The sequence below is a fragment of the Pyxicephalus adspersus genome, chromosome 1 (assembly GCF_032062135.1).
Source record: "Pyxicephalus adspersus chromosome 1, UCB_Pads_2.0, whole genome shotgun sequence".
Classification (NCBI taxonomy): domain Eukaryota; kingdom Metazoa; phylum Chordata; class Amphibia; order Anura; family Pyxicephalidae; genus Pyxicephalus; species Pyxicephalus adspersus.
In genome coordinates, this window is record NC_092858.1 from 158,341,850 (window position 1) to 158,367,879 (window position 26,030).

The 26,030-nt window shown below is 39.2% G+C and overlaps 2 protein-coding genes across 3 annotated transcripts in view; one reads left to right on the forward strand and one right to left on the reverse strand.

Moving 5' to 3' along the window:
- Positions 1-13,438, forward strand: part of LOC140344781 (multidrug resistance-associated protein 1-like) — a 45,979-nt gene extending 32,541 nt beyond the window's left edge. For both annotated transcript variants that reach the window (XM_072432001.1, XM_072431993.1), the window contains exons 18-28: positions 760-979; positions 1,719-1,873; positions 2,795-2,950; positions 3,560-3,759; positions 4,806-4,932; positions 6,326-6,427; positions 6,522-6,665; positions 7,726-7,884; positions 8,883-9,049; positions 9,407-9,601; positions 10,442-13,438. In XM_072432001.1, the coding sequence (XP_072288102.1) occupies positions 760-979; positions 1,719-1,873; positions 2,795-2,950; positions 3,560-3,759; positions 4,806-4,932; positions 6,326-6,427; positions 6,522-6,665; positions 7,726-7,884; positions 8,883-9,049; positions 9,407-9,601; positions 10,442-10,571 (1,755 nt within the window). In that variant the 3' untranslated portion in view covers positions 10,572-13,438. The remainder of the gene's footprint in view (positions 1-759; positions 980-1,718; positions 1,874-2,794; positions 2,951-3,559; positions 3,760-4,805; positions 4,933-6,325; positions 6,428-6,521; positions 6,666-7,725; positions 7,885-8,882; positions 9,050-9,406; positions 9,602-10,441) is intronic.
- Positions 13,439-14,567: 1,129 nt separating this feature from the next.
- Positions 14,568-25,698, reverse strand: HSPA13 (heat shock protein family A (Hsp70) member 13). Its single transcript, XM_072432011.1, has 5 exons — positions 25,544-25,698; positions 23,473-23,813; positions 22,016-22,229; positions 20,043-20,210; positions 14,568-18,990 (listed from the first exon to the last, which is right to left on the reverse strand). Exons 1-5 carry the CDS (start codon positions 25,566-25,568, stop codon positions 18,347-18,349), a joined length of 1,392 nt encoding a protein of 463 aa, XP_072288112.1. The 5' UTR covers positions 25,569-25,698; the 3' UTR covers positions 14,568-18,346.
- Positions 25,699-26,030: the final 332 nt, after the last annotated feature.

The following is a 26,030-nucleotide window of genomic DNA, read 5'->3' on the forward strand; positions in this document are numbered from 1 at the left end:
TTAGTAATGGTTCTGTGAATCATTTCTTAATTGGCACTTATTGAATAGGCTTTAATAAGGAGGAATGTTTACTTGGAACTAATAGTTGTTTAGAAGCAGTTCAATAGCTAAGTAAGTTTTCTGCTAAGCCAGGTAACAAAATTGGTTCTAGTTCCTGGTAAATCCACCTATGATCCTTGCAATATGTTAGTGGCTTGAAGACTGATTTAACTTTTGAGACTCTTACTGTCCATGCACCGACATGTTCGGATTTACAGCGACTTTATAACTTCATAACAGAATACATGTTTTAGTAAAATTGGGAAGATTTTAAGTTCAGCTCTTAGAGGGTTGCTAAAGAAAGCACCAGGGGCATGGAGCTGTCATATTTTACAGTGCAGCAAAGGAGTTCTGGGCTGACTCCAAATTTAAATGTGTCCACTCGCTTCCAACACCTGTGGTTAGATAACCCTTTAAACAAGAAGTCTTCTACTCTAGTCCATGATGGCCACACACTGGCTAAATTTTGATGTAAATGGAGGCAAACGTTGATTTTTTTTAATCCATTCCTTACTTTATTTAGTGCTGTCATTAGAAAAATACTAAAAAGGTATTTTGGGTGCTGACCCTTAAGGAATGGAGTTGAAGGCCTCTGCTTTAAGCTTTTTATGGAACATTACTTAGGTTTTGTACAAGCACCAAGCCAGGTAGCCATCATGATATACATATTGCTTAATGATATATAACTTGTCCACCTTTTCTGTCCATTTTGTTTTCTAGATGAAAATGTCAGTAGTGATGAAATACCTTAATGCCTTTGGATGGTTCTGGGTGACCTTCACAATAGTAGCTTACATAGGACAGAACGCTATGGCTATAGGACAAAACGTGTGGCTGAGTAGATGGTCTACGGAGGCCAAGGAAATAAAAGATGCCTCAGACTGGGCTGACCTGAGGAACAATCGACTTGGAATTTATGGAGTGTTGGGATTCCTGCAAGGTAAAGCTCCATCAAAGACAAAGTAATATAGTAATGTTGAAGAACTATGTGTAATGTATATAAATAGAAGCTATTAAAATGCTTTTAAAATAGATGCTGTTGGCTGCTTTGAAAGCAAGTCAGCAAGGCTTTGAAAATCCATTTGGAATAATGGGCTGCCCCCTCACCACCCATACCAGTGTTTCTCAATGGTTGCTCCAGAGGTTGCTAGAGGTTCCTTGAGCAATGCTCAATTTGTGCCTCTAAGGTCAGTTTAACTGACTCCAATGATCTTTTTGAGCTATGAACAATTTTAAGATTGCATTCTTTTTACTGGCCAGTAATGTAAGGGGCATTCTTCCCACTGATCAACATGGTAATATACTGTGAGCTGTGGATATAGTAATTATAGCAAAGGTTCCCCGAAGACCTGAAAGTTATTTTAAAGGTTCCCTCATGTTAAAAAATCTAGAAATACTGATCCATACATTTGCTGTTTCGCAATGCACCACTCATTAAGGAGATTTCTACTTTCTTGTAGAATTAAATAGCCATTTAGGGCCCGTGGATCTTGGCTAGTGTTCATAGCATCAGTATGACATAAGTGAGATCATTCATAAATAATTGTCTGGTAGATCTGACCTACAGCTGACCTCTTTCTTACATGAAGTTTTATAGAAAAGTAGATCCACACTATGTGCCTCTATTACGCTCACTGTACATGTACGGTAACTTTTTACATATGTTGTCCTCTATTTAGGCCTTTTTGTCTGTTATGGCGCCTATGTGATCACCAGAGGAACAATCTGCGCCTCTCGCTCATTGCACAACCAAATGCTGGATAATATCTTACACCTTCCTCTCCAGTTTTTTGAAACAACACCCATGGGTCAAGTACTGAATCGTTTTACTAAGGTAAGACCTGGGCAGAAACATACCCAAGAAAACACTTTTTCCTGTGTGATTAGGTACCTGAAGACATAAACAGATCATGAGAACCATCTTGGTTGTATAATCCTCTTTGGATTAAAAACAGTTGAAAAAGGTGCCGTCTGGTAAGCCTTCACACTACATAGTTGTAGGTAAAGCAGATTGTAATGACTATGTGGCACAGTGGTTAGCACTCTGGCCTTTGCAGCGCTAGGTCTTAGGTTCAAATCTTGGCTAGGACACTATCTGCATGGAGTTTGCAGGTTCTTGTGTTTGCGTGGGTTTCCGCTCACATTTCAAAAACATGCAGTTAGGTTATTTAGCTGCCCCCTAAATGACATATGACTATGGTAGGGACATTGTGAGCCCCTTTGAGGGACAGCTAGTGGCATGACTATGGACTTTGTAAAGCAGAATGTGCTTAGGGAGCACAATGGCAGGATAGCAGCTTGGTTTTGCATGTGTTGTCCTGCTGACCTTGCCAGCTTTTCCAAAAACTTTCACAGTTGTAAAGCATACAGGTGTGCACACTGACAAATGCAAGTATGAATGCCTGTCCAATGGTTGCATAGCCATTAAGACACTATTCAGTCAAAAGCACTTTTACAGTTATTGGGAGCATTTTAAAAGGCTACAAAAATATTGAACAAGTGTAAACATGAGATGAGACTTTAAGCAGCATTAACACTGATTTACAGATAGCCAGACTGGGGCATCCTTTTCTCTTAGCAAACAAGCAGTTTACCTACTTTCTGTTAGTTACTGTTTTCATCTGTGAAGAAGAACACTCTGTTTATGTAATTACCATGACTTTAATGACAATAAGCATCAAAGTCAGAATTATTTTACAAAATTTTGCAGTATAAAAGCATATTTCTATAACTTTATCCTGCTGTCATTTTTCAGGACATCTATGTCATAGATGAGCGCTTCCATTACTACTTACGAACATGGTTGAACTGTATGCTGGATGTGCTGGGCACTATACTGGTCATTGTGTGTGCCACTCCACTGTTCATAGTGGCCATTGTTCCTCTAGGATTTTTTTATCTGCTCATCCAGGTAAGGACTTAAATGTTTCTGGGTAAAAAAAGGATGAGCTAAAGTAGTTTTTCTTTTTCACAATATAAGATAAAATACAGGGTTGCAACAGATTCAATGTGATTTGCAGGTCAGCGAACCTCCCTACCACCCAGTCCCCTTCCAGTCTGCCCACCCTTTAAGATTCATATGATTTGTCAGATTCAGCTCTTTAGTACCAAGGACATATACACAGAGGCATTTGTAAATGGAGGGGTGGTCCAAATTCTTTATTAACTATTGAAGCACAGACTATACACCCCAAAACTCCAGAATTGAGATTTCCCAAAAGAATATTTGCCCCCTAAAGGAAGATTAATATTATTATTATATTATTATTATTATATATTATAATATAATTAATAATAAACAGGATTTATATAGCCCCAACATATTACACAGCGCTGACTATAATAAAAGCATAACTTTTTTTTGTTCTACATTATAAAAATCCATTTGTAATGACTATCAGGTTCTGTTTAGGTTTCACATAAATATATAAAAAAAGCCAGCTGTTTAGCAAGAAAAAACCTGTTTTTATTATACAGATTGGCAAGTTCACTATTGCTATTTGTTCTCTCCTGTATTCAGAGATATTATATCGCCAGCTCACGTCAGATTCGCAGACTTGATGGAGCTTCTCGATCTCCAGTCATCTCCCACTTCAGCGAGACATTGTTAGGGGCATCAACCATCAGAGCCTATGGACATCAGGAAAGGTTCATTGGACAGAATAAGGATGTGGTGAATGAAAATCTGGTTTGCTACTACAATAATGTGATTTCCAACAGGTACTGGTGAACAGAGCAGTTTATTATTAATTAATTATTTAAGTGTTTATTGATATCCACCTCACTAGACCTTTGTAGTTAAAAGAAATTAATTATAAGAAAAGTATTGGGCTGCCATTGCTGACTTTTCCATTTTAAAATGCTAGCTGCCAAGTTGTTTTGTCCATCCATTATCTTTAATACCTTTTGAATTATTAACCCAAATGTGGCATTTTCACTCCATAGGCTGTGTACAGTTTTTGGGTCAGTGATTCAGAAATACAGCTAGTAAATTAGCATTTTAAATGAAGATCACCACTGGTAGCCTTCATATACTTCTATTATTGCTTTTAAGACTTGTCACAGACACAATAAAGCTTGTAAGACTTGGTAAAACATTTTTGCACATCTTGTTCAATTGGCAGTCACAGGTTTCTTTGCTAAAAAGATTGTTCCCTGTAAATTATGCATTTGACAGTATCGGATAATACCAAATGTCCCCAAGCTCAGGAAACATAGTTTTGTATTATGCACAGTTTGTTTTCCAAATATAGAAATATTAGGCAAAAAGATTCTTCATTTGATACTTTGTAGAGTCAAACATCTTTTTTTTTCTGGTAGCATTTGGATAAACTAATGGTTGAATCACTATTGAGAGACTGTAGCTCTAATTCCTATGGTTTTATCATAAAACTTACGAAACTTACCCCGATCTGATAGACAGATGGTCTCCTAAAAGCTCCGTGAGGCAAAGAAGGTGAATCCAAACATTAGTAGGGTCATACAAGAAACGCCATCAGGCTCCAGCCCTACAAGTAATACGTTTATATTTCCCCCATAGTTGTTTTCTGGGTGATATCTGTCTACCTGTTGCCTTAGGTTCTTGACATAGCTGTCTGTAAGATTTTAATTCAGGATTAATCTGTTAGATCAACAAAATATAGTGTATGTGGTCAACCATGTTCTCTCTTTTTTTTTTTTTCTGTTTAGCCAAGTTTTTCTGCCTGTAAATAAACATGCATGTAACAGATTTCTTCACTAAGACTGAAATAATGTGTCATAAATAGGTGGCTTGCGGTAAGACTGGAATTTCTAGGGAATCTGATGGTTTTCTTTGCTGCTCTGTTTGCCATTCAAGCTGGTGACAAATTGACTTCTGGCATAGTGGGACTGTCAATCACCTATGCGCTAAATGTAAGTAGATTTACCATTTGCACATAAGGAAAATTAGAAGCAATTGAAAACTGATTCACTAACATAGATATGGTATGGTATAGCTTAGAGCATTGTTTTTCAATCAGGGTTCCTTGAGGTTGCTACAGGTTAGAGCAGTGTTTTTCAACCATTTTTGAGCCACGGCACATTTTTTACATTAAAAAAATCCTGCAGCACACCACAAATCAAAAGTGTTACAAAATTACACTTTGTAGCTAATTCTCGCCTCTAAAAATAAACAAGGCGCTTGAGCTACCTACTGCCACCCACTGACATGGAAGAGTATTACATTACTCTGCCAGTCACTACAGCACAGGCACTCGACAATGGTAACTGGATAATTTCCCACGGTACACCTGAACATCTCTCAAGGCACACTAGTGTGCCACGGAACAGTGGTTGAAAATCACTGGGTTAGAGCATGGAACAATTTGTGCTTCTTAAGTCACTTTAACACCAATGATTTCTTTTGGCAATCTGTAAGGGTGACAATCTTGCCGCTGTATTCCACACTAATGTACCTTGAGCTGTGGATATAGGAAAACTTGGCAGGGGTTTCCTAGGACAAAAAGTTTTTTCAAGGGTCCCCTCATGTTATAAAGGTTAAAAAAGACTTGGTACCATAGATTCATAGGAGCTGGTTGACTTGAGAACATACTGCAACCACTCTTTGGAACCCCTATCACACAATAATACCATATAAACAAATGCTTTGTCTATTTTCATTCCTGCAACACTGTATTGCTTCCCAGGCTGCATGATCTTCTTACAAGTTTTATTTTTTTAAACTGGTTGGTTTATAAAAGTGGAAATGTTTCCCATACTAACCAGCCATATCCCATTATCCTAGGAACCTATGGAATGCTTTAGGGGGTAGTTGCATTTCTAGTCCTCTGATTCTTGTTTAATGCTCACAAGGCACCATACTCACTATACTATAGAATTTCCCAGTATCCCAGTTAGGAATCCTTAAAGTGTATCTGAACCTGAGAGCAGAAATACAGATGGCTGCAATCTTTTTTTTCAAAGCTTTTTATTTCTTCAATTAACCTGCTAGCAGCACACTTTCTGTGCTATGCAGGCAGTACTGTATTTTGAGATATGCAATGCTGTTACTCTTGGGCTGAAAGTGTGGTAGGACTACAGAACATCTCCCTTTCCTCATGTCTATACCAGTGCAGTGCTAGGTTAGCTTTGTGGTTTAGTGTTTCAGTGCAGTTCAGGCAGAGCACACAGAAAGGTTGACTCAGTGGATTGCTGGCATAACATTTCTCTGTATTTGCAATAGTGGATAAATATTTTTACCAGATTTATTAAATAGCATACATCTTTAATACTCTTAACCATATGCCTTTTTTTTTCTCCTCTCCAGATCACACAGACATTAAACTTTTGGGTACGCAAAGCCTGTGAGATTGAGACAAATGGAGTAGCCATTGAACGAATTTGTGAATACGAAGAAATGGAGAAAGAGGTACTGTGATCCCCTCCCTGCTGCAGTTTAGACAAGATATTAATATGTTCAACTATATTGAGATCAATATATAAATATTCTTATTTGGTTCCAGGCCCCCTGGGTTATCGCTAGAAGGCCTCCCTCAGTGTGGCCAGACCAAGGAGTGATTGAGTTCACGAACTACCAGGCCAGGTACCGGGAAGATTATGACCTGGCCCTCCGAGATGTCACCTTTCAGTTGCGGTCTACAGAGAAGGTGATTAGAAAGATTTTAATCTAGAATTGATTTCTTGCTGAAGATAACTGGGGGACAATACTTTATACAAATGTAACATAAGGCAACATAAAGAATAATGTTTGGCCAGTCATGCTTGGAGATGCACAAAGCTTGAAATGATCGCATGAGCTGTAGTTTTAGTCTGCTATGATTTATATTAGCCCATACATTATACCCACAATAGTGTTTGGTATTAACTGTAAAAGTGTTCTGATTTTGTTCCCTTCTTTTTTCTTCTCCTGTTGTTTCCAATGACATAACCTAAGCTTCAATCTCATGACTTCTGCTTAAATCCTAACATGCCCAAACCCTATATCTTTTTCTTGAACTGACATTCTTACCACATAACCCTTGTATGTAAAACCCCCAGCCCCCATAATGCCTTATTGGTGACTGGTGACCCCAGCCAATGATTACAGATTGTACATTTTTGTCTCCTTTTTGCTGAAGCTCACCATAGATACAATCTGATGTATAATCTCCTTTAGCTCCACTAGCAGCTACAGGCTGTAGCTTAATTGCCATTCTGTTTGGATACAAATTAATTGATAGTTTAGGTTTTTTAAATACATGATGTTGGTAAATATTATTATTTTGTAACATGTATTCATTCAGTAAAGAAGGCAATTTAGCCACACACTTTAAAAAATGGATGATATGGTGATTGGGTGTGGCAGGGTGCTCCCACTTACAGCTGCATTCTTTAGGGCTTATGTTGATGTATGTTCTTTCCAAGCTCATTGAATGCAAAGTGCCTACGGTTTGCCTGCATTTGAATTGCACCTCAGTAGGACATGCAGCATCCAAACAAATTTAGCATCATGCAAAGCACGTGAGACGCAGGCTTTGAACTGCCATAAGTACTGTCTAAATAAAGTTAATGGAATTTTGCTTACCTGCATTTGACATGTGTTCCAAACGCTTGACAAAACCTGTCCACATAATTCATAATGGATGTGAAAGTTCATCTTCTGTACTGTTGGAGACTTTTCAACGTCATTTTATCTTTTGAGATAGCTAAACTTGTTTTCTTTTTCAGATTGGCATTGTTGGGAGAACAGGAGCTGGGAAATCTACACTCACAAACTGCTTGTTTCGCATTGTAGAGAGGGCAGGAGGCAAAATCGTGGTGGATGGGATTGACATATCTACTATTGGTCTCCATGATTTACGAAGCAAACTTAATATCATACCACAGGTGAGTCCGTGATAGAATTAGATGTGGTCATACATAACAAAAATATATGCAGAAGAAAAGAAGCAAATAATAAACAGTAAAGGCACAAGTTAGGTGTTGGCTTTCTTTTTCTAAACTGTCTTAAAAATATTGGTTTAGCATTTTTCTTATACTATTTCATAAAGTAATTTATTGAATCCTGCCTGGAATATAGGAAGCAATAACCACTGGAGGTTCACCAAAACCTATTGTTAGAAATCAGTTGAGTGTGGCTGGATTTATCTGACTTCCTGCGCATTATGATTGTGTTGTACAGGAAAGGAACTTGCCAAAACCGTGCAAGACTGAACCCAAAATAAATTGGACATGATTTAATAAAGCTCTCCAAGGCTGGAGAGAATACACTTTCACCAGTGAAGCTGGGTGATCCAGCAAAACTTGAATGGATTGCTTCAAAGTCATTTGCTATTTGCTAGCAAATGCTTTGAATCCTGGACTAGATCCAGTCCAGGTTTGCTGGATCACCCAGCTTCACTGATAAAGTGTATCCTCTCCAGCTTTGGAAATTAGGTTCTTCATCTGACTCAAAACTCCACACAATCTCCATGACCAAAACCAGAATTTATTAGGATCTGAGAAAACAAAAATTATAATTATTTTTTGTCTTAATTATAATTATAATTGTAATTATAAGTGTCGTTGAGCAGTGACTTTAAATATTGAAGTCTGGGACAACCAGGCAGCAGGCATTTTCAGAAGGAAATCAATGGATGCACATGGCAATGGCAACAGTAAAGGTTTCCTTCAAACATGACTTGGTTAGGTGGGGAGTTCCAGAAAACCCCATGCATACATAAGTCTAGTATTAGGTAAATCTCCCTATCTTGAAGGTTAAAACATACAGGCCATTTGTACCCAGTTTTAATATGCTTTAATATAAGTTTCAGTTCTGTCAGTTATATTCAGTACATTTTTTTAAATACTTGGAATATATCTGACTGTGTGTTGTTATCTCCCAGGATCCAGTTCTGTTCTCAGGAACACTCAGAATGAATTTGGATCCTTTAGACCAACATTCGGACGCCGAGCTTTGGGAGGCCCTGGACTTGTGTCATCTCAAGGACTTTGGGCAGTCACTTTCCAAGAAACTCTACCATGACATCTCAGAGGGAGGAGAGAACCTCAGGTAAGCATTGTGATCCTTTGTATCTGATCTGCATGGGATATTAGAGGGTATATGGGTTTCATATACAGTATGTACCCCTCACCTGTTCACACTAGATTTAAATAATAAATAGCTAGTGCTTTTATTTTTCTCCAATTAAATAAGCTGCCAGTGAACATACTGATTGGAGGAAGTTGAGTGTGTGTTTTAAAAAAGCTCTGCTGCTGTGTTGGAATAGGGTGCAGTCTGACAAGGGTGCTTATGTTACAAAAGTGGCTGCATGGAACTTTCTGTCCTTTTGGAAGGTAGAACTATTCCAATATATGTGTTTTAATCATATATGCTTGCTTGCTGTCAATAGTAATGTGTGTATTGCAGTGTTGGGCAAAGGCAGCTGATCTGTCTTGCTCGAGCCTTACTCCGAAAAACAAAGATTCTGGTCCTAGACGAAGCAACGGCCTCCATTGACATGGAAACAGATAACCTGGTTCAGAGCACTATTCGCAAAGCATTCGTTGATTGCACTGTCCTGACCATAGCGCACAGACTGCACACTGTCATGGACAGTGAAAGGTAAAACGCTTTTTTTTTTCTTAAGGAGAGCCCTTGTCATTGGGGCTTCTGTTGGAAGTCATTGTCCACCAGCAGATTGCTAATCATATGTGCTTTTACTCAATGGGTCATATTTAATAAAAAGGAAAAATGCTGATTAAGTCATTGTTGCATGAAAAACCAAATGGGATTGGGGAGAGCAGCTGCTTCTGCACTGGGTGGCTGTCAAGCAAAGGCCCTTTTGGTATTGGAGACCTCCAAAGTACTCACAGGGGTTAACTGGTAATTTAACAAGCCATTCCACTGCTCTGTATATCAGGATCAGATGTCAGTTCTTCAAAATGTAATAAGCAAATATTGTCCTAGTGTAAAAGGATGGGATGGGGTGTCAGTGACCCCCCATAATAGCACCCAAGGCAAAAACCTTACTCGCCATGGCATGGCGGTCTATAAGAGGCTCTAGTTTTTTTTTTGTAATATATCTTTATTGGTTTTAGTTTAACAGACATATAGCACAACAAACAGAGGGTAGAAATAAACAAAAAAAGGCCAACCTAGTAATTGCAGCATATAAAAACAGGCACAACCTGAGAATTCAACTTACGCAGACTAGGAGGTCACCGGTACCACTTCCCAGTGCACAAGAAGACTGATATGTCGGCATACATTCGCATATAAAAGAGAGGCTCTAATTTTATCACATTTGTGAGTTGGCTGCAGCTTTCACAAAAAACTATGAGTATGAAAAACATAAAAAGGAGCCTAAAGCTATTTGAAACATATAAAAAAAATAAAATCTGGACCATAATAAATACATGACGTACAAGCTACTATATATTACTTTTTAATGCTCTTCTGCAGGGTGCTCGTCCTGGAAGCAGGCAGAGTTGTGGAGTTTGATGAACCCCAGCGACTGATACAGAAGAAAGGGGTCTTCTCCAAGATGGTGGCAGAAGCTGGAATACAGCAGAACACAGAGCAATATATGTGACAAGGAAGATTGCTGGTACTATATACATCATGATATCAGAATGTTCCATGCACAGGCACTGATATTTCCATCCAATTCTTTTTTTTCTGGTAAACAAAGGAAGCATAAACACAGATGACAATTTCTCTACCAGATGAACACAATTTATTCTTCTCCCTTGCATATATATTACTTTTATCATTCCTTTATGTGTTTTTTTAAACTTTTTTTTCCAATGGCATCATTAGATCAGCTTTTAAAGGTGAAGTGCAGCCCAGGGGATTGCGGACTGTAATGGGTCAATCAGTACTCTGAATTTGGCAGCTTAATACAAAGCCAAGAGATCGTAATGATCGCTCAGAAGGACGAAGATAAGTTCATGCTAGGACTTCTCATCTCTGTCTAACAGACCCAACAGACCTTCATCCCAAGGAAGCCTTGTTAGGAGGATCAAAACACAAAACTGTCTGGTCAGCATGGTGTGTTCATCCTTTTCTCCTCCCTACTATAATGTTCCATCCAGTTACCAAAGAAAAGCTGTGTTGAGAGAAACGTAAGGTCTACTATAATCTATTTTCTTTTAAGAAATGTTAGTTGCCTGGATGCCATGCTGACCATTCAGCTTCAATACTTTGAGCTTTTGACCTGGAACAAATATCAGGTTAGAAGCTAATACACAGAAGCAGATCTGCTGGCATTTTTGTGCTCTACTGATCCAAATATTCTTATTAGTAATTGATCAGTCAAGTCCCAGAACACTGCACACACAGATGCAAGATTCTGCCAAATGTTTTGAAAATGATCAGAATTTAGATAGGATGTATTTGTTTTTTGTACACACAATGCAACTTGTGTCCTTTTGACCAACACATCCAATCTTTTCACAACCTTTCCAAACCCAAAACAATTGGTCTTCAATAATCATGAGCTTATGAGTTCCCTTCCAATTTGCTTTACTTGAGAGATTTATAACAGCGGTTGACCAACCTTTCGGACCGGACGGACCACTAAGTTCATAATTTTAAATCCTGCGGACCATTATTATGAATGTTTAAATTAAATTAAAATAATGATCTTCCTAATGGTGCCTGACTAGGACGACTAGGACAGGGGCTCTGATTCATTGATCAGCTCACGGTTAGGTGAAGTATTACTATTGTTACTATCATTAGTTGTATTATCTTTAGTATTACTAAAGAAATGCTAAATATTTGTTTGCTTTTTCTCACTCATTATGGGTTTATTTCATTACAATCTAAGACCAAACAAGAAATGATAGTTATCAAAGTCCAACTATTTGATGCCCTTAAATAACTTGTATAACAGTTAAAGAAAATACACAGTTAAGGTCATACTTACCTAAAAGAGCATCTGAGAAATAAACAAATAAAATAAAACAATGGGCTGAGAATCGGTATTGGCGGAGCGGGGTGACTGTTGTAATAGTCAAAACAATACTGAAGCCTACGGCTCAGCAGCGGTTGCCTCATACACTGCGCCTCCCTTGTTTTTCCGTCTCAAGTACAATTTGTGAATTTATAGTGCAATATAAAGTCAAAAGTTGTAATTCAGAATATAGGAATTTATTAGAATATTATTTTTATTTTATTTTTAATAAAACATAAAAAATTGCAAATAATGTCCAAATTTTTCTGTGGACCACCAAAATTTTCTTGTGGGCCACTGTTCGGCGACCCCTGCTTTATAAGATCTAAAGTAAAAATCTGCCCGTTTGTTTTAGTTTAAAGAGTTTTAACTGGATTCATCACATGTTTCTTCCAGGTCAAGCAATAATAAAACAAGACAGCCAGGCAATTGCTATTTTAAGCAGATTAGCAATAATTGTCTCTCTTTACAGCTATATATTTTAAGTTGTTTCATTCTCCTCCCCTATTTATTGTATGAACACTCCAGATGATGAACTACATTGCACTCCACTGAATTCTGTTCACAACTTTTTTTTAACATTGTTAGGAACTGTTCATCCAGCAGTATTCCCTGTGTTTTAATTCTGAAATGATATTTATGTTAAGACTACAATTATCTGATGGCAACAATACAGAATCTGTAGGTGATACTTTTTTACTTACTTTATTTTATTATTCAGGGAACTTTATTTCAATAAAACCATGGAACCTCTTGTATAGGAAATATCTGAAGGTGCAATGTCTGATTCCAGGTATCATTTTAAAAGATAATGTCTGATTGGTTCTTGTTGGCTTGCTGAATGGGGCAAATGTTCTATGCAGGAACCTACCAAGTATGCAGGCTAACCAATAAGTGAATCACCCTTCAGGCATATTACAAGAACTAAACTGATACCTTTTAATTAGGCCAAATGCATCATGCATAGATAGTTTCAATTCTTGTATAATTTGCAAATGTAATATAGAATATATATATATATTATATAGTTTAGAAAAGTCTATTTTCTATAATAATTAAAATGACATATATGTAATATGATGTATTTTTAAAGGTAGAACTAACAAACCTGAACTTTGCTGACCATGTTGATGTAGGTGCACTCATTGTACAATCGTCTAGGACCATTGTATTGTCTGTTCTGATTATTACAATATATATATATAAATATATATATATAATTTGCACTAAACATTTGTACTGCAGCTGCCTTGCTGTCATTTCTCCACATATCATTGTATATAATATCTGCTTGCTGCTCATCTAGGTAGAAATAAATACTGGAAACAAATGCGTATTACTGTAATATGTGAGCAGAAATGGGGGGACTCCATCTCCCATACAAATAGTAGATGAGTCTGTTTTATGCCAATGTGTTCTCTTCATCTCAGGGATTAGTCACAATCAATTACTGCAAACAAAATTATTTGTTGAAACAGCAATAAATATTCTTTTCTACAGAACTTGTGAATGTAATGTGTTTTTTTAATAGCAAGCACTTCATAATGTCTGCATGAGTCCAATCAGTAGTTGACTGGAATAATTCAAAGGAAGATTAAAGAGGAATGCCATAAAAATGGAAACCCCTATCCGACTGGGATGTGTAGACGAGGTAGTATGGGGAAGCTTCCATTTTCTATAAGCCATTGTAGACATCACAGGTATCGTGTCACTGGCAATCTTCATGTTATTACATCTACCTATATAAGTGTGTGTTTTAAAGGAGCAGCTGCCATATTGAAAATAGAAAGCTCACAGTTGTAAATGGGTCTTTAGGAAGGACTGAGGTCCACGCACTTCATGGTCCTTGTGACATTTACCAGTACTAATCCACAATTAGAGTTTCTGTGATGCTGAAACATGGAGCTCAGATAAAAATTCAGCAAACACAGAGTTATACAAAGGCTCGAAGCCAAGTGGAAATGTAAAAATATTATAGACCAACATTTGTTTGGGAAATTTTTTGCATGCTCCCTGAAACAGCCTATTTTATACTTGGCTGGACGGTACCTGAATAAATAGGCTTCTTGGTATGTAAGATGCAATATTTCCCTTCTTAGCTGGATGCACCATCTGGCACTTCTCAGTGACCACCCGGTTGTTTTTGTTACTGAAAAGTTGGGTCACAATACATGGGCACTGGACAGCTGGGGTATAATACAAGGACCATGAAAAAATGCTTTTGTGTATAAATCAGCCCACTCAAATGAACAGAGTGCCTTATTGCATGTGTCTTAACCCTAGGTGGGCCATTAGTCCTCCCTGCTTTAACCAAACCAAAATGAATTTTATCTGGATTTGTGCTTTAAAAAAAATACAGACCTGTGGTAGGAGCAAGCAATCCTTGCCAGGTGTTCGGTGACTAGGACTACACTGCAGGTTCTTAAAGAATCAGCAGGTGACAGCGAGCTGTAATGTACCCCCATTCATTCTCCATGGGGCAGCCAAGGGTAGACGTTACTTGCAGTGTTTCTCCTGCATGATGAAGCGATAACTGCACTGCCAGTCTGAACAAATCTTTATGCACCACATATAACACCTAATCTACAAATGTGTTCAACAGAAAGGCAAATAAACACACAAACCACACAATTAGCTTCTTAAATTATTTTATTTCTACTTTTTAAAATAACATTTTTTTTCTTTACTGTCCACATAGAATTTAGGATTCTGGGGAAACAAACACATAAAAAATCCTACTCAATGTGAGTAAGACCACAAGTAACATTTTGTACAATGTTAATACTTCCGTAGGCCTCTTCTCTACATGGACATAACAGTACAAAGCATGAAGGTTCAGTGACAACACTGCATATATCACCATTACTGCGGAATTAGCATTGGGACTTGCAAAAGCCTCCTATAAAAATTTACACTGACAAAACCCAACACATAATACATCTTTGTAATAGCTGAATGGTGCTTCCAACTATTACTACAGGAGCCGGATGTTCACATGTTTAAAACCTATAATCTGACTATTATGCTACATGGCTGTACTAAAACATAATAAAGTGTTATCATCTTGAAGTCTGTGCAGGCAGAAAAGCCTTTTTTTTTAACAGAATGGCACAAAAAGTCTTAAGTTGGGTTTTTTATTTTTATTTTTTATTTTGGCACAATTTCTATGCAATATCATTGCTGGTAACAGCTCACCATGACGGTAATTTTTATTGTGACATAATTACACATATGGTGCAATAAAAAAATATGCAAAGAGTGAAAAAAAAAAGAAAAATTGATACAGTCATTATGGTTGGTCTTTAAGTAGATGTAAAAAGCAACTTTTTTTTATACTTTTTGCCAGTGCCAGCATCATTGGTGCAGGGTTTTCTCAACCAGTTCTATGGATCCCTAAGGTTCCTCAAGCAATGTGTTCCTCTTAATTTAGCAGAACTGACACCAATGATGTTTTCGGCTATCTTCCCACAGGTCAGCAATGTAAAATGCATTCTTCCCACTGATCACCACCCTTATGTACTGCGGATACAGTAATTATAAAATAACATTGAGAAAGGCTGTTCTAGTTGCATTGCAATTTATATATGAGCCGTATGCATAGCACCATCTAGTGGATGAGAGGTGTTTTACATCTCTGCACAGTGCAGCCCTGCCTGCAAGGGATATGTAGAGAGGGTACATAGGAATGCTGCAGATTCCAATCTCAGTGACCAAACACACGTAACAAACATAGATGTTTGCATACAGACAGACAGAAGTACTTAGGGAACAGCTTAGACAAACACTGGTTCTGGAATTTCTTCTGCGTAGATTTAGCTGATGAGCAGGTTTAAAATAATTAGGATGTCAGGTAAAGAATATTTATCTTTACGCAGAAATAGAGGGTGAAATGCTTCACAAGAAATGCTGGCATCAGGCAGGATGTCCGGTTAAAGCTGCCTTTCCCCACCATTTTAAATTAAGGAACCCTTAAAATAACTTTCAGGTCTTCGGAGAAGCTCTGCTATAATTACTATATGCAAAGCTCACAGTACATTGGTGTGGGGGTCTGTTGGAAGAATATCACCCTTACATGGCTGGCCATTGGAAAGGTGATATTTAACTGGTGTCAGTTAAACTGAACTGAGAGTCACAAACTTCTCATTTGCTCATGGAACCCTAGTAACCACTGGAGGACCTCCTAGGGTTCCACTGAACCCTGTTTGGGAAATTTCCATCTCTACAGTTGTATTGAAAAAAAAAAAAAATTGAACTGCAGAACTGCCTAATATTTGAACACCTATTTACTAAATTAACTTTTGTAACAACTGCCAATTTAATTACAATGAAAACTGATGCATTACCTCCTATTTATTTCCTGATAATTGGCTTCCAGATTTACCTTCCCCCAATTTTTATCCCTGAGGGTTTCCTGATCTGGTACTGATTGGCCTGAATAGCAGATGAGATCTTTAAAAAGCCATATCTAATACTTTATACTGCATATATATAATGTGAACGGCATAACTTGTTGCATATTGCACTGCCTGAGGCTATCTAATAACACGCAAGGCTGCACGAAGCAGTACATCACATTCAAGCTGTTATATCCTAGTGGAGTTTTCAAATTAAAAAAAATCAAATAATCAACAATCACCAACACATATTGATGAAAACAGAACCTGCTGTAGGTTTCTCTTGTATTCCATCCTCTCAATAATTAAAAGGTCTCCTAGTCTGAAGCCTTTTTTGTCCTTGGGACCATAAATGCCAAGTCCCAAAGTACCCTAAGGATCCCCCAGAGATTACTGTAATCTGTAAGGCTGAAATTCTATCCAGTGGGCAGCAATGTAAGAGGAATTCTTCCCACTGACCACCACACTAATATACTGTGAGCTGTGGATATAGTAACTATAGAAAGGGTTCTCTCATGTAAACAAATTTGAGAAAGTCCGCTCTGCCCTTACTGCACTACTATTATCAAGTATTGAGAAAATTGTTTTCTAGGTGAATCCTGATCCTAGGCTGGCTCTGATGGAGCTGGCAGAAGCAATGAGGGCGCGCGTCACCAATACAAAAGCTCTAAAGTGCTAATATGATAAACAACAAACTAGTGCAAAGAATTGCAGCAGGCACATTCATTGTTCAATTTCATAAAGCAGCCCTTCCACCAACACATTAATTAAATGGGTATGGTTATGTAACAATACAATATTTTGAAGTATACATATTAATGTGAAGCTTTCCAAACAGCTTTTATCTTTGCTTTATATCTTATTCTCACATGCTTGTGTATCAGCATGCAGCCTTATCGGTATGCCCATACAGATTAGGCAGTTAAAGGTCAAATTCATTAACTGCTTGTACAAACCAGCTTTCTCATTATGACCTGATGTCACATGCTGGTCACCACCAAGCCCTTGCTGGGAACTAAATTTTCTGCTAATCAATTCTAGATAGCATCCATTATACATTGCTATGCAGAACCCACAAGGGAGACCCTGAAATTGTCATTTCCCTCTAAAGCAGCGTTTCTCAGCTAGGGTTCCCCCAAAGGTTGCCAGGGGGTTCCTTGAGCTGTGAGCAATTTGGACCCCTGAGGTCAATTACTATAGCCAAATCGATCATTGGTGTCAATCTGGAAGGATGACATTCTTCCCATAACGATAAAAAACAAATATATTTATTTACAATAATGGCTCAGTATTGGCTAAGACAGGAGGGCAGAAGGAATGAGAGTATTTAGGCCTGACAGAGGATCTAACATTTCCCAGTGAAACCATCTATACTTATAAATTGTCTGGGGTTTTATAATAGAGGATTGCTATGTAATCAAGTAGTATTGGGAGTGGCAAGTCTGATAAGGTACATTTCTGTCCACAGTATCATTTATCACATATGTCTACTATTTACCATCTGCACCCACACTTCTGGATCTTAAAAGACCATGGAAAGTTCATGGGATAGCGGAGGCATGAAGGTAGAAAATGATCTCAAGCAATGCCATGTTTTTCTATGGAAAGAAACAACCTTGCACATTACAACTGCCACCCTCAACACTTTATAACACTTCCTGGAATTTAATATCTATTTTATGTAAACGAATGCCACTGTTGAGAACTCTATACACTAATAAGAAAAGAGGAGGGAAAAAAAAAATAAATAAAAAAGGACGGCAGGACTATGAATGCAAAAATATATTTACATATATTTTCAAGTATGCGATGTGTTTAAGGAATGTACCATAGATATAAAAACGCCATAAATATAAAGAAGACTTTCTCCAACTAAACTTAAATACATTCCATGAAAGTCTTTCCCCAAAGTCTTAAAAAAATAAATATCTTTAAAGATCAGATTTAAACACAGAATAAATTGGTGGGATGCCACCTCTCTGGAATACGCGTGGACTTAAGAGAACAGTAGAAACTTTAATTAAAGTTAGTTTTTCTTAAATGTCTATTTGGTATTTCTATTGCACTGACTTGCAGAGGCCATGAGCCTCCCATAATCCCTGCTTGTATTGCCACTCCTGTTACGACAGCCAGGTCTGGGTCAACCGATGTGTTGGGCTTCTTGCCAAAGAAGTCCCTAATGACTTGCCGAATACGGGGTATACGTGTAGATCCGCCAACGAGAACAATCTCATCAACCTCATCCTTCTCAAGGTGTCCCTCTTCTAATACCTGTTGTATGGGCACCATAATCTTCTTGAACAAATCCTCATTCAAGAGCTCAAATAGCTTCCTGGAAATCTCAGTTTCAAAAAAGACCTTTTGAAATCCACTGCTCTCATCTTTTTGGTTATCCCGATTCAAGGGTATATTCTCCTCGGTGTGGTCTTCTTCGACCTTCTCTCCTGACTTCAATGTGGACTGAGCAGGTAATGTTAAAGGCACCCGGACCCAAGAGGAATCATACAACGTGAGATTCAACTTGACGGCTTCCACAGACTGTCTGAGTCTGTGGATTTCTTCTTTACGAGATGGCAATGATCCATAAGTCGAGTAAATGTTGTCATATAAGTACTGCAGTAATCTCTGATTGAAGTCCTGACCTCCAAGCTTATTGTTACCTGTGAAGATAAACACAAAATAAAGCTCAGTATAATCATCAAATAACCTTTGTCAACATCAGTACAGTGGAACTCTACAGTAGTGGTTCCTAGGAATGTAGATAATTACCATCTCATCCTATGGGCAATGGCTTGGCAACAATAATCTGTTTAGGGTACCAAGAAAAAGAAATAAAAGATTTTTGGTCCAAGAACGGAGGTTCTTAACCTTTTTGCCACCGAGAGGAACTTTTTAAAAAAAAGTGTTCAGGTCTTAAGTAACCCCTGCCTAAATATTTTGATTGATGGGAAGCATGCCCGACAGATACTTCTCAATGACCATCAATTTAAGGTGCATTCTTCCCAATGTCCACACTTAAAAAGTTTTAGCTGGGGGATCCTCGACATCTGAAATTTCTTAAAGGGATCATCTAGGTAGAATTAAATTCTACTCTAAATTCAGACATAAAATCCACCCAAAACCAAAATCAGCTTTTTTTTTTAGATGAAAGTTTTTTATTTTCAACTAAAAATGCATGCACCTTTATTGCTGTTCACTGAGATTATCGTCTTCAAACCACATTTTTTTTTTTTATCAGCTGCAACCAAGAAGTAAAATTACAGCTGACCTCCACTCATATATAAAAGTGCCAGATATTGTAGTTTTGTTTATGTTTTTACTGTCCAATCACAGGCTTGGGGAGGGAAAAGACCTGTAAGCATTACTAACTGCAGCAGGGAAAAAAAAAACAAAAAAACTCAAGTCTCCACTCCTCCTCCCTGCTCCAAGAACAGAAATATAAAATACTTTGGCAGGTAAAACAGCTCAAATATTTACATAATAAAACTGGTACTAAGTAAAATAAAGCTTGTTACAAACTGGTACCATGCAACTTTAAATGACATGAGCACAAGGGAAGTGTGTCAATGTTAAAAAAGCAGAAACATATTAACCCAATTATTGGTGCTACACTTTCACCACATTATGGTTCACCCTTTACAGGACTCTACTAGCCTACAGACGCAGAGTAATAATTATTAATACTTAAAATATCATGGATTTGTCTGCTTACCTGCCATGGCACGAGTTAGGAACATTCCTCCTTGTTTATTTAACAGGGATACATCCAACGTTCCTCCCCCTAGATCAACTACAAGGACATTGAATACATCAACTTTATGTAACCCATAAGCCATTGCTGCTGCTGTGGGTTCATTGATGACTCGCAAAATATCAAGACCTGAAAAGGATAAAAGACATAAGTCCATCAAGTTCAAGCACAATAAACATACTAGAAACCTACATATTCCGAATTCAATATTTTTAATAAAGGAAAAAAATATATATAAATAAATAATAAAAAGAAAGCAAAAAAGCGTGTAGTAAAGTCAGTAGCAACATGTAAACCTACATATTTCATATAGAACCATATATGCACAGTTGATCCAGGGGAAAGCAAAAAAAATCTGATAAAACACGATTCAAATTACTCCAACAGGGAAAAAAAATCCAGATGTTTCCTTGATCAACAGTCTCTGTTGTCCGTATGTTAAAACTTTATAACGCATTGCTAAAACTACTTCCTGAGGGAGTCTATTCAACATTTTCACAGACCTTACAGTGAAGAATCCCTGTGTGGAGATTAAACTTCTTTTCGTCCAGATGCAAAGTTCCCCCTTGTTCCTTGCAAAAACCGTAAAGTGAATATATGGGTAACTGGGAAGAGTGTTCCCTATTTGCAGCATTTAAATATTTATAAAGTGTGATCATATCCCCCCTTATACGTCTCTTCTTAAAGGAGAACAGATTCAGTTCACCTAATCTCTCCTCATAGCTGAGCTCCTCCATTCCTTTTATTAGTTTAGTTGCTCTTCTCTGCACTCTCTCCATTTCCACAATGTCCTTTTTGTGAACTGGTGCCCAAAACTGGACTGCAAATTCCAGATATGGTCTTACCAATGCTTTGTACAGGGCAGGATTATGTCTCCATCTCTGCAGTCTATTCCCATTTTATATTTAGAAAAAACTTTAGATATTGCAGCTTGGCATTGCATGCTGTTATTAAGTCTATGATCTACCAGAACCCCCAGATCCTTACTATTTCTGACTCCCCCAAATGTGTTCCCCCTAGGCAGTATGAAGCATGCACAGCGTTAGATATATTTTCTCATTTTAAGCTTGGAGCTAATACTAGGTATTACTCCAATATTTAATTTGTGTCTTACGTCCGCCTGGAAAAAGAAAACACAGTGACATGTAGATTTGCAGGTTATGATAAATTACTCACATACAAAACCACAATGTGTAAAGTAAACTTTTAGGGAGAAATTACTCTTACTTGTACAGATAATGTATTTGGAAATAGAATCCAAGCGTCTAGTGCCAACTACTAAGGCACTGGAGTTATACTGCTATACCAGGGGTGTTAAAATCTGGCCCGCAACACCCTTTTTTTTTGGCCCCCAAAGGAATCCTAAATATAAACTGCAGCTGGCCTGCAGCTGCATTGAAATAGCGCCACTACTACAATTCCTGGCATCACTCCAGCGGCCTCTCTGCCTATGCGTGGCCCTGCATTGGACTGTTTTATAGACGCAGGGAATTGTAGTAGTGGTGCTATTTCAGTTAAAAGTTTGGACCCCGACTTTGTCTAAGTTTTTATTTTTGGCCCACTGTATATTTGAATTTGACACTCCTGTGCTATACCATGACAAGCTCAAATATACTCAGTAATGTGCAAGGGCCAATCTGACAAAAGTTGAAACTGTGAGAAACACCGGCAGCAACTATTTCTACTATGGACAAGTTTTCAGGGCTATGGCACTATCTTCTGGAAGACCTCCATGACCCCCACAGTGTTAGAAGAGGCACAGAAGATGGAGTGGTGCCTTCAGACAGTAATCCTGCTGATATACTGGAGCCGAGAGAGAGTGCTCCAAGTTGGCTTACAGCATAGCAACAGTTTCATAAACTTAACATTATAACAATTTGAAGATAACCAATGTGATTTGTTTCTTGCATCCAATCAGCAAAAGGATCACTCACCAGCCATGTTAGCCGCCCTTACAGTATAGTTGCGCTGTCTTTCATCGAATTCCGCAGGTACTGAAATAACAGCCTTAGACACAGGGATGCCAAGGTACTTCTCCGCCATCTTCTTTAGCTTTAAAAGTAGTTGAGATCCAATGTAATGTGGGGTGACAGTGAAGGTTTCATTGGTTTTGACTGAATACACGGCTTCACCATCTTTGTTTAGAACCTGCAGACAAAGAATCCAGCACACAGTCAGGAGTTTTACACTGCCAAGAATTCAGTAATGGCTCATTCACATCATTAGACTAATATATGCTGCAGTGTACCATGTAGGCTGTCGTGCATTGCAGTACCATTTATTATGCATAGTTCCCCAAATAATCTCTAGTACGCAGCAGGGGTAAGATTGGGTAAAAAGAAAAACACTGAACATATTAGTGCCGATTTACCAAAGCAGTTAAGAGACTTAGCTCAAAAAATTTGTCTGGAAAAAAAAGGGGGTTTCAACTAAGTTTCATCTAAAGGTTGCTTGAGGCTCCTTGAGCAATGAACAATTTGTGTCCTATTTCCCAATTTGTGGCCAGTTTAAGGGACACCAATGACCTTTAGATCTTAATTCTTCCCTCTGACCAACACATACTATTATACTGTGAGCGGTGATTTCTTCTTCTTTATTCTCTACCACATTCTGATCTTTACGGTATTATGACTGGCTAGGCCAGGATGATTTAACTCCCAGTCAGGCGCTAGGAGTTCATTCAGTCCTGGAACACACAAGGAAAACCAGGATTGCTGGGTAACCAGGGCAACAAACGATGAGCTGCGCATATGCAGTTGGACCACCATGGCATGAAAGCTCTTACGGAAGCCTGCTTGCTGCTGCCTATAGCTGAAAGGTTGCTGGTCATCCTCCTAATTATTGTGTCAGAACATACTTGGAAAAAACAGTGCCTGAATTGCCTTCCGGTCGCTGCCTACATCAGCAGAACAGAACAGAGACATGTATTGCACCTCAGTGTTCTCCCCAGACCCCTTTAGCCAGACGCAGCACCCGGCACTTTTCAGTAACCACCCTGCTGTTTTCAGGTCACTGAGGAGTTGGATCACAATACAGGGGCAGCCCCCACCTACAATTTCCTCCCACCTGGCTTAAAAAAAAATCTGGGTTAAACACTATACCTTCTTACCTTTCACTGTCATTGCTAACGCAAGGTGAACACAGCCAACCTGTCTGTTGAACACGAGTACAAGCACTTTATAAGAATTCCTTAGCTGACTGTACCACCTATATCTGTGTCCATCACAGACCCACATTTTTTTCCACATAAAGCACCACATGGAGATAATATTGTTGTCTTGTAAAGTGATTCTTAAACATTTCCTTCATTGGCCTGGATCTCTTTTCCAAGACAAAGTTATACCGATGCACCACTTCCCCTATGAAATGGAAGAGCTCTGTACAGTCTTACCGTAAATGGATACCTGTCACTTTCTTTCTCAAGCTCCTCAGGGGTAAAGATTTTTCCAATGAATCTTTTGGCATCATAAATAGTGTTCTGGGGGTTGGCATCTGCAAGCTCCAGTCCTTCATATCCCGCATGGATATCCTTCACTGTAAAAGACACGATGCTTGGTATACTTTGGTGACCACCATCATCCATTATGACCTTTACATCTCCTGTGCCAGCATGGAACACCCCAACAGAACAATATGTGGTTCCAAGGTCAATGCCAATCACTTTTGGAGTTGGCATTGGTAAATATTGCTGAGCCAAATATCCAGCTAAAAGAAGGGCCAAAATGGCAGAACCTGGAATAGGAATACAGAAAAAAGACATTTAGTAAAATGTTAGAGACAATTCCACCTTGGCCATTTAGCAACATCCTGAGGTGCTTCCCCAGCACTACACCCTTTAGAGTTACATGTAAGAATATGTAAATGTTCCTGAGAGTTTATATAATCTATTATGTCTAATGCAGGGAAGAGACTTTATTCACTGTACTTTACTTTTTTTTTCAATACAAGGCCCGCTTAGGTCTTTCCAACATTTTTTTTTACAATGCACCCAATCAACATGCAAGTTTCAACAGCAGAGGTTTGCATTAGCACCACTTTTGCTATTAGGGCTGCAATGGAGAAATGTCAAATAAAGAACCTTCACTGCTTCCTGCTCCACCATTTGGAAAGCAACCTCTTAGCAATATAATTGCTTCCTTGGAATCTCACACTTTTGAACAGCTGGATTTGTAATTCCAGAATATTTTCAAGATGTTTCAGCATCACTGATGGAGAATATGATGGCCCTGCTGTTGGATATAATGTAGTACAGGAAAGGAGAAACTTCTTTTAGGCATGGGATAACTGTACCTCCAGTTATTAGGATACTACTTGCCCCAAACAGGCATGAGATGTATAGAAGGCCACGGATTTTAGATCGCCCTAGCAGGAATATGTAAACATTGTGGAATGGCAGGGCTTAGCTATGAATTCAGTCTCCAGTTCAAATCCATTACTCCTTGGCTTAACCTCAGTAAATGTCATTTCAATGTCTCATTGGTCAGTAACAGCATTCTTATAGGACAGAGAGGTGGCAGTCAGTAGTACATAGCCATACAATCAGGGAAAGTCAGGCTCTAGTAACAAACTAAAACTGGGGTTACGCACAATTTTGTAACAAACATAAAATGCACTGATATGAACAGGCACATAATGAGGCTCCGGACCCCTCTCTCCGGTGCCATATGCGCCCCGGTCTCCGGACCCCTCTCTCCGGTGCCATATGCGCCCCCGGTCTCCGGACCCTTCTCTCCGGTGCCATATGCGCCCCCGGTCTCCGGACCCGGCCCTCTCTCTCTTTCCGGTGCCATACGCGCACCCGTCTCCGGCCCTCTCTCTCTTTCCGGTGCCATATGCGCACCCGTCTCCGGCCCTCTCTCTCTCCGGTGCCATATGCGCACCCGTCTCTGGCCCTCGCTCTCTCCGGTGCCATATGCGCACCCGTCTCTGGCCCTCGCTCTCTCTGGTGCCATATGCGCACCCGTGTACGGCCCTCTCTTTCTTTCCGGTGCCATATGCGCACCCATCTCCGGCCCTCTCTCTCTTTCCGGTGCCATATGCGCACCCGTCTCCGCACCCATCTCCGGCCCTCTCTCTCTTTCCGGTGCCATATGCGCACCCGTCTCCGGCCCTCTCTCTCTTTCCGGTGCCATATGCGCACCCGTCTCTGTGCTGGGGACTTCCTATCCCATGATGGGACTTTTGAATGACATCATCCATTGTGGTCATGTCACCTATCAACAGGTGATCCCATTGCCTACCACAAGTAGCATCATCTAAATACCGTGACAACATGCGATGTCACCTATTATAACAAATGGAATTCTATGGACTCGGACACCCATTGGTCCCATACACAAACCCCAATACACATGACCATTAAGATGTAGTGTGTAGTCAGTGCAGCTATGGTAACCAATATGGTGTCCCTAATGCTGGGACTTGTGATTCACCACAAAGCAGGTCAATCAGCTGTCACTCACCCAGGATTGTCATCTCCCCGGCCATGGTATACAGCAGCAGCAGCAGCAGCAGCCGGTCCGGAGCTCTCACTTCCTCCAATACAAGTCAGGCAGCTTCCTGCGCTGCTCAGTGATGACTGTACATAACACAGCCGGCAATAGACGCACTGCATGCCGGGAATACGATTCTTTCTAGCCGCTCGCTCCCGGGACTAACCATGACGTGCGCGCTCCCAGAGCTAGCAATCACATGCGCGCTCCCTGATTTAACAATCGGGCACGCGGCTACCACCTGATTTGCCTTCTGCGCAGGCGGGAATCTGGCTCTTGTGGTAGTGGGATGAGGAGAGGCAATGTCAGAGCTTTAATATTTACTTGTGAGGAAAGTTTGATAGGAGTTGTCGCCACTCACCTGAACAAGAGATGTTCTAGTTGCAGGGTTTGACATCTTAATTCTGCACAATATTAAATATTGACATGGAAAAGGCGCAGGATACGTACACTTCAC

Excerpts from the sequence above, each read along its gene's own strand:
- HSPA13 (XM_072432011.1), bottom strand. The coding sequence starts at position 25,568 with ATGGCCGGGGAGATGACAATCCTGG. Across the intron at positions 22,230-23,472 it reads GTGACAGGTATCCATTTACG|GTTCTAAACAAAGATGGTGA; the intron begins GTAAGACTGTAC and ends CTTTGTCTGCAG. Across the intron at positions 20,211-22,015 it reads AAGGGCGGCTAACATGGCTG|GTCTTGATATTTTGCGAGTC; the intron begins GTGAGTGATCCT and ends TATCCTTTTCAG.